The 8,928-nt window shown below is 45.2% G+C and overlaps 1 protein-coding gene across 3 annotated transcripts in view; it reads right to left on the bottom strand.

Moving 5' to 3' along the window:
* The window catches only part of ret (ret proto-oncogene receptor tyrosine kinase), a 34,984-nt gene that overhangs the window by 19,798 nt on the left and 6,258 nt on the right, over positions 1-8,928 (bottom strand). For all 3 annotated transcript variants that reach the window (XM_017424222.2, XM_017424221.2, XM_025007639.2), the window contains exons 2-6: positions 2,274-2,510; positions 1,856-2,149; positions 1,532-1,773; positions 1,257-1,452; positions 384-583 (exon numbers count right to left, since the gene is read on the bottom strand). In XM_017424222.2, the coding sequence (XP_017279711.2) occupies positions 384-583; positions 1,257-1,452; positions 1,532-1,773; positions 1,856-2,149; positions 2,274-2,510 (1,169 nt within the window). The remainder of the gene's footprint in view (positions 1-383; positions 584-1,256; positions 1,453-1,531; positions 1,774-1,855; positions 2,150-2,273; positions 2,511-8,928) is intronic.

Here is an 8,928-nt window from a genome sequence, read left to right on the forward strand (position 1 = left end):
GGACGGTCTGGTTGGACAGTCTAGTTGGACAGTCTGGCAGGACAGTCTGGTTGGACGGTCTGGTTGGACAGTCTGGCAGGACGGTCTGGTTGGACGGTCTAGTTGGACAGTCTGGTTGGACGGTCTGATTGGACAGTTTGGTTGGACGGTCTGGTTGGACGGTCTGATTGGACAGTCTAGTTGGACAGTCTGGTTGGACGGTCTGATTTTGTCCACCTTGTGTGATGAGCCGACACCTGAAGGCTCAGTTTCCTGGTTCAGCGGCCATTTTTACCGTTTAACCTGAATGATCTGACAGCTGCTGACGGTTCAGGAGTTGTCTTTAAAACTCGACCATCATTGAAGACAACGACAGCTGACAGGTGTCAATCATTCGTCCGTACCTGGGCGTAGAGCGAAGCTCTGCGGGACAGCGTGAACACGTAGGTCCTGTTGGCGAAGTGGATCTGGACAGGTAAGATGGTGACGTTGAAGTGCAGCAGGACGGTTCCCTCGAGGCCCGGGTAGCTGGTGTCGTTGACCCGGTACTCCAGGTACACGCTGCGGTTCTCCGTCACATGCAGGTTCTTCTTCAGGACCAGCTCTGGAATCAAAGGGGACGGTTTTAACATCCGGCTCCTTCTGTTATTTTAGCTGTTTACGGATCAAAACCTTCGGCTCATTCAGGAGATCGCTGCTGTAACTTTTCTAACCTTTTCAGAATATTTTCCAGACAGAAACACATCAGGATCTGTTCTAAAGTTCTCTTAGAAATCTGCTTCATGCCAGCTCTGGTTTGGTTTCTTTTGCTACTTTCAGCTTTTAGCTACCATGTTGCTACTTTAGCTACCCTTTTGCTTCTTTTAGCTCTTAGCCAGATGTTTGCTGCTTTAGCTTATGCTTTCCTAGTTTCTACTTTTTCTACTTTTACCTTCAGTTTGATATTTTTAGCCACAGTTTTCGTTAACCTTTTGCAACTTCAAGCTTTTAGCTACCCTTTAGCTACTTTTAGTTAGCTGATTCCTACTTTAGCTTTAGCTTTTAGCTAGTGTTTTACTCCTTTTAGCTGCCTGTCTGCTACTGTTCCAGCTGCTGTTTTGATATTTTTAGAAAGCATTTTGCTCTTTCTACCTTTCAGTGTTTTCCTGCTTTTAGCAACAATTTGCAAATTTTAAGGTCTTCCTAGCATCTTGTAGCTTTTAGCTAGTGTTCTGCTTCTTTTAGCTTAAACAACTCACGTTGTCTCTGGCTTAAATTGAGGTCTCTGAGCTGCTTACGGTAGTTGAAGACGGACTCTCGGACGCCTCCCGGAGCAGCTTTCCTTTCGCTGAAGGTTCCTTTGATGTCGAAGGTTTCTTTGATCCACGGGTCGCTGCTGAGGAACGTCTCCACGAACTTGTTTCCACTCTGGTCCTTCGGGTAGATGGTGGTTAAATCCCTGTCAAACACAAACAGGGAGCCGAAGGTTGCTCCCTGGAAGAGGAGGAACATTAAACGCCGACGTTCTGGTCCAGCCGTCGGTGCGAACACGTCGGTCAGAGCGGCGTCTCACCTTTTTGCGGTTGTAGTTGATGACGACGTCCGCGGTGTCCGTCCCGTTCACGTACGGCGCGTTGTCGTCCTCGTCGTCCACCAGGACCTCCAGCGACGCGTCCACCTTGGTGATGGCGGTGTCTGACTGGACGGTGCAAACCATGAGGAGTTTGTACTTTTCTCCTTCCTCTCGGTCCAACGCAGCGGTCACCACCAGCTCCGTGGTGTTCCCGTTCACATCGAACAGCGCCGGGGTTTCTGCTGCAAACAGGAAACACGAAACAAGGGTGAGGACGATATATCCACCTGATTCAAGATGGCTACCGCAGCTACCTAAACGGACCTGATTCCACGCTGTAGGAGACGGTGTAGTTGGGGCAAACGTTGAGTCTCGTGAGCTGCCGGAGCTGCCGGAGGGCCCCGGGGAACCTGTTCTCCTTGACGTGCGGGTTGGAGGCGTCCATGTGCGGGAAGCAGAATTCGTTCAGGTCCATCTGAGCGCAGTTCGGCACGGAGGCGTTGACGAACTCCAGGGTGATGTGGGCCGTTTTCAGGGGGCTGCACTGCGACCTCTTGACGACGGCGTTGGACACGGCGGCTTTGAGGGTCAGCTTTTTCCGCTGCCATGAGTTCTGACCTGAGGAGACGCAGAGCCGAGACAAAACCATTCAGCCTCGCGTTCACGCCGTCCTGCTGGAGGCTGACATCATCAGACATCAGAGCGCCACCATCTTAGGACCAAACCAGCAAATCCAACTCACTCAGCGAGGAAAAATCCGCCTCCTCCAGGGCTTTCCTCAGGACCAGCAACCCGGTGCCGACATTCATGTGGAACCAGGAGCTGAATGATGGATTTCGGCTCTCACACAGGTAGAAATGTGGCGTCTCAGACTCGCTGTCCAGCATGGCGTGGACCTGCAGGACCGGCGTCCCTGCTGGCTGTCCAACGTACACTGTCTCCATGTACTCTTTCTGAGGGAAGTACAGCCCTGCCACCCCTGCAGAGACAACGGTAAAATCTGATAATAAAACCTTTTTAACCTCGTCTGGAATCCAAATCTGACCGTAAATAACTGAACTGAGGTCAGTGTTTGAAAACATCACAGCCTTTTTGTGCGCATATCTGTACTCTTGGCCGTGCACATTATTTTGTTGCGCATCTCAGCTGGTTTATAATTTTAGAAACGGATTTAAAGTTAGATATTTATCAGCGGTGTGGGTCCGTAGCCTCTTTTAGATTGACTCAAACTAAACTGAGACGGATTGGAAAATACAAATAAAACGAGACTGCGAGCTTTAGAGAATGTTTCCAGACATTTTGGAATGATTGTCGTCCTTCAGAGCGAGGTGGACCGAGGTTCTGGACCAAATAAGATTAATAAAATGGATTAAATTAGCCTGTTGTTGTAATATCTGGTGTTTTGGGGGGACTGTAAAGTAAGAAATAAATGCAGAATATCATGTTTCTCTCTTCTCATATAAAGTGGGCGACCCCACTTCCCACGAGCCACATTTGGCCCGCCACCCACCAGTTGACCCCTCTCCTTGTAGCCCAGATTCCGACAGCGCCGCTCAGCGTCTCCCGCCTTTCATCGAACCCGTCAGCGGTTCGGGTGACGCCTAATGCAGCCTTTTTAATGAATTCCTCGTCTGGTCAATAACGCGGTTTCCTGCTCTCCTTGTGTTCACCTTGAGAAGTTTAATTAGGAGGGATAACATGATACAGCCGAGAAATAAATCATTACCTGCCATGTGTGTGCGGGGAATCCATCAAGCACTAAAACAGGCTGAGTGTTTTACAGGAAAATGGAGATGCGCTCCTCCTGTAATTATATCCTTGTTATGTTCCTCTTTGACGACGGTGGGCGACCATTTAGGGAACGCACTAATGTCATTAGCAGAAAGCAAAACTAGATTTTCTATTTCTGTTGCCGCAGCCGAGGCCCCGGCTCCGGTTTCAGGCATTGATTTAATTTTGCCGGACTTGGAGCTGATGGATAAAACGTGGCCGTCCTTCCTGAAGGATAAAAGATGCTCTCAGAGCGGCTGCTGACCTCCTGATTAAAAGCGTTCGAGGCCAAAACAAACAACAGGCCACTTGTCTGTCGGTTCGCCCCGCAAGGACAGGAAAGAATCTGTTGACTGCCAGCATTTCAGGAATGATTTATCATTCCAACCAGGAGGAAAACGTCCGTGTTAATCCTGAGACGGCTCCAAAACCAAGAGCTGTATCAGAGCTGTCAGAAAAAACTGCATCATAGGAGTCAGAACTGCTTAGTTTTCTTATTTTACTGTAAACTCGTAACGGCTCAATCACTGATCGCCTCCCTCAGGTTCGTCCTTTCCTGTCTTCAGGTCATATTCGTAAAAATATTCAACATAAAACCTCCTGAAACCTGAAAGCTCGGCTTCAAGCACCAAAACATTTCCTTCTGTTCAACTCAGACTTAATCAGAGACTAATTTAATTTGCTAAATTCAGATTTTTTTAAATAAATAAAAGCAGTTTTATTATCATTTATTGCATTAAACTGTCTGTGAGGTCCGGCACACAAAACAGCAGCTCAGCATAACGGCTCAGTTTTTAGCTTTTAGCTACTTTTCTGCTAAATTTAGCTTTTAACCACCGATCTGATGGTTTCAGCTGTTCTTTCACATTTCAGCTAACTTTAGCCACTAGCTTAAGTTTAACTGGTTTCAGCTTCAACAGATCAGTTTAGATGTTGTGTATATATAGATATACACACACACACACACCACAACTTAAATATATGAGTGTTTGTGAGAGAGGGAACAAAAAATCTGACAAAAAACAATAAAACAAATAAACTAAAACAAAACAAAAGAACATTTTCTTCATCAACAAACACTCGGCTGTATTTCCACACAATAAGATCATAAAACTGTCAGGTCATGTGGTTAAAATGGCCGCTAGAGGGCGCCGTTCTCACACCAACAGACTCTGCTTCTCTGATGTGACGCCACATCAATAAATCTCTTTTTATTTGTCTTATTTTCGGTTTATTAAAAATAAACGTCTGCAGAAGCTGTGTGTCAGATAAAGTCATGAATTAGGAAATAAATGGAGCTGGTTCGGCTCGGTTCGGCCCGGTTCGGCCCGGTTTGGCTCGGTCCGGCCCGGCCATCGGACCCCCACCACCCAGGGACACTCAGCGTTTATATCCCTCAAAATTAATTTTCCTTTCAGGACAGAAGCCAACAGAAGCCGTTTACATCAGAACTAATTAATGGGATGGTTTGTGGAGTCATGACTAAGGGATATTTTCCAAAGCATGACTCATTATTTTCCATAAATCTTTACTGCTACAACTCTATGTTCTCATCTGCCATTATGAAGCCAACGTCCAAGTTACTAATGGTTAATATCTGACCTGTTGCAGATAACGCTTTCATGCAACACAATTTTATAACCCAGAGGATCTCAAACTTCATCTTAAAAAGGTTCAAAACGAGCGGAAAGCAAATCTTTTTTTATTAAATCTGTTTACGACTTATGAGCGGCACAGATGTCTGCTTGTTAACTTCTAACAGTAAAATTTGACTCTAAACTCGATTAACTCGATCCATTTTCATGCCTCAACAGAATAAAATGTCTTTGTTTTCACACAGGAATAAAACATGAAATAAGCTGAAGCTTGAGGTTGTGTCACATTAAAAGAACTGGAGGTAAAAGTTCCACAAGAACTCGTCTTTGAGAACCTGGTTTTCGACACGACTCCGAGGCGATGTGACGTAACACGCTCTCCGGCGCTGCCCCAGTTTCTGGTGATGACACAAACAAAAGCCGAAGTTCGGCCGGCTTCGAGGCTAAAAAGCCTTTTTCTTCTTCACAGAGCCGAAGGAAAACGATCAGTTCGGGATCTGCTGTTTAAACATTTACTGCAAATAAAAAAATCAACCTTTTCCAGCTGGTTTTCCTCTGCCTCCATCATGCGATTTACGGACGCATTCATGTGCGCTCTCCCTCTCCGCGCACACTCTTAAAGGAGCAGCGTCATTTTTCAAGCATTTGGGCGGAGCCCGGATCGGCTTCACACGTCACTGACCGTTAGCTCTGTGGTTATTTATGAGCGTTAACAGCAGCAGCAGCTAGCTGTAGGTATTCCAGCAGGAACGGACGCTCCAATTAGACTGAAGCAGGTTTGGGTTCATTTAAACAAGAATACCAACTTAAAATCTTCAACATTTTACTGATTCTCATTATTTAAACCTCTACTCTGCCGTCAGACGTTATTTCAGCAGAAATCTTGTAATCTTCCTGTTAAAGTTGATTCCTGGAAGCCCCAGAAGTGAAAAATAAAAGATGTGACGTGGTTCCCTCTCTGGCTGTTTTGATTCAGCCTCAGCCTGCCTGCCATTTATGTCTGTAAACATTACCGCCATAAAGAGACGTTTTACAGCTTTCCTTCACCCATAAAACTGACGCTGAGGTTCCACTCTCTCTCATTTTTTTATCAAAAGCTAGATTAAGTGAATCTGCAAACAAAGCCGGTGTTTGAACAGGAGGACTCTTGTAGCCATTTCTGTTTACAGGAGAGGTGACGCGCCGCCGCGGTGAAAAACATGAAAGCAGACGAGTAAAAAGTCTCTTTGGTGACGCTGACGGACGAGGCGTTTGTCTCGGATTTTAAGAACCAGAAACCCAGCGAGTGTCTCTGAGCGGTCAGAGAAAAAGAGGGTGGGACGCCCTCTCCATCGTTCCAGACAAAGACAGGAACTCAATTACCCCGATGCGTGCTTCGGCTGATAGATTTACCAGCTATGAGCTCATGTGCTGGAATAACCCGCCGGCTCTGCCTCTCAGTGAATCAAAACGCGGGTCGGACGTCTTCGGCGACGACACGGCAGCTCAGCTTCATGCCTCGTCTCCCACAAGGCGAACTTCAGCCACTTGGACGGGCCGGCAGCCGAAACAACCGATGACCGTACCAATCAGCAGCAAAAAGGTGGAAAGCTGAGCACAATCATCTCACAATAAAGTTCAACTGTTCAGTCAGAATAACACAAGTTTTACAGCCAGCATTTCCAAATAATCCGTCCTCTGTTAGCAGCCGCAGCCGTTAACGTTAACAACGAGTCATATCAGCTGATTAAACCCAATAAATAATCCGACCACGGCTCCTTTCCACCCAAAGATGGAGCAGTTATTGGAACAGCTCTCCTCACAAATTCAATTAACTAAAAAGCTGCATATTCTCCCATAATTCCACCTCTGAAAGCCGTTATTGATCAAATGTTTTCAGTTTCCTGCCCCATTACGCACAATATCAGATCACATCTGATCCAGAACTTAATGCAGCCAAACTGCGATGCGTATAATCCCCAAACGATGAGATTTAATAAAGAGAGAAGTTGTTTCCTGTCATGGTGGCGCAGCCATCAAACTTGTCGTCGGAGTAATTAGATATCTGATCTGAGTTCGGAGGCGGCAGTCAGGCTTCAGGTAGAACTCTCGGTTTACAGTGATGCATACCGTAACATAATAATCAATTATTTGGTAATGTAATCCAATTAACCCGCAGAGAATACACGAGCCGAGGTCCAATGATTCATGTCCATCAGTCATCAAGAAATCTAATAGAGCGACTCTCGAAGGGTCGGCTGCAAGAGCAAATCCAGTTTGGGGATTCCTCCAGGGACGAGCGTGGCTTTAAAATCTGTCCTGCCGCTTTCAGAAAACCAGATATTCTCCTTCTTCTTCCCAGTTCTTCAGGCAGAGGAGCCATCTTCCAACAAAACTCCCGTTCAGGATGTTTATCTGTTGCCTCTCGTGTGAAGAAATGCTGTAAAAACACTTAAACTAAAAGATATGCTCGACAAAGACACCAGATTACATTAGCAACGTTGGCGCTAAGTCTGCTAGCTTAAAGCTAACAATTAAACTACCATCAGATCCACTTCCTGTACTTAAATCCTGTTGGACTGTTTGTGTTTCAGTAATTAAATCACAGCTTCATGAGTCCTTAAAGTTTATATTTCATCCTGAGGGGCAAAAAGGAGCTTTATGAACGTTTAATTAAATCCTAAACAGCCAATTCACCGCTAATTAATCAGGCTAACGAGCTCATTAAGCTGAATTTAATTTACATCACCGGTGATTTCATCTGAACGCTATAACGCCGCCACGTCGCGCAGGTTTTTATATTTGCCACGTTAGCAAGGCGATAATTACAAATCATCAGAAATCCACAGCCGAGGTCGGCGAGGAGCTCGTTAGCGGCGCCACAATTAGACAAATTCAAATCACGAGGATCGATCAGGGTCGTCAGAGGTCAAACCGGAAAACTGACCTTAACCGGATCAGTGCCGCCATTTTGTTTCCTTAAAGCACATTAAAGGTGTCGACAAGAACTAAAGCTGATCAACACTGAAATAAACTGAAGGAAGGATTTATTAAAAAACTGAGCTGTGACAGCTTATAGGAGCAGAACGCTAGCTAAAAGTAGCACGGGGCAAGATAACAGCTAAAAGTGTGAAAAGGAGCTTAAAGGAGAAAACACCAACTATCAGCTAAAGAAAGCTAAAAGCCAAAATGCTAACTAAAAGCTTACAAAATGTGAGTTTAAAAATAGCAAAGATGCTAGCTAAAAGTATCCACACGTTAGCTGGAAGCTAAAAGTACCAAACATGCTAGACAAAGCTAAAAGCAGCACAAGGTTTGCTAAAAGCTAAAAGGAGCAACAAAGTGGCTAAAAGCTAACAGTAGCTTAGGAAGATCAAAACAGAAGCAGCAGCTGAAACAGATTTAATGTAAGGTTCAGATCTATGAGCTAATGGTTTGAATCTATGAGCTGAAGGTTTGAATCTATGAGCTGAAGGTTTAGATCTATGAGCTGAAGGTTCGGATCTATGAGCTGAAGGTCTGGATCTATGAGCTAAAGGTTTGAATCTGTGAGCTGAAGGTTTAGATCTATGAGCTGAAGGTTCGGATCTATGAGCTGAAGGTCTGGATCTATGAGCTAAAGGTTTGAATCTATGAGCTGAAGGTTCGGATCTATGAGCTGAAGGTTCTGATCTATGAGCTGAAGGTTCTGATCTACGAGCTGAAGGTACGGATCTATGAGCTGAAGGTCTGGATCTATGAGCTAAAGGTTTGAATCTATGAGCTGAAGGTTCGGATCTATGAGCTAAAGGTTTGGATCTATGAGCTAAAATAGTCTGCAGAAGTAAATAAAAAATTAGGTTTAAGTTTATTGTTTTTTGATTGTTATATTATATATTGTTTTATATAATATTGTATTTAGGGAAACTAATTTTTTTTTTTTTTTCAGTCACAGACCTGACCTTTGACCTTTAAGCTGCGGCGCCGCAGACAAACAGCTGAGCTCGCTCTTTGTTTCGCCCGTCGGGTCAACGCAGCCAGGCGGCTGGAAAATAACTCGTCCAAACGGCCGTG

This window comes from Kryptolebias marmoratus, linkage group LG22, assembly GCF_001649575.2.
Source record: "Kryptolebias marmoratus isolate JLee-2015 linkage group LG22, ASM164957v2, whole genome shotgun sequence".
Classification (NCBI taxonomy): domain Eukaryota; kingdom Metazoa; phylum Chordata; class Actinopteri; order Cyprinodontiformes; family Rivulidae; genus Kryptolebias; species Kryptolebias marmoratus.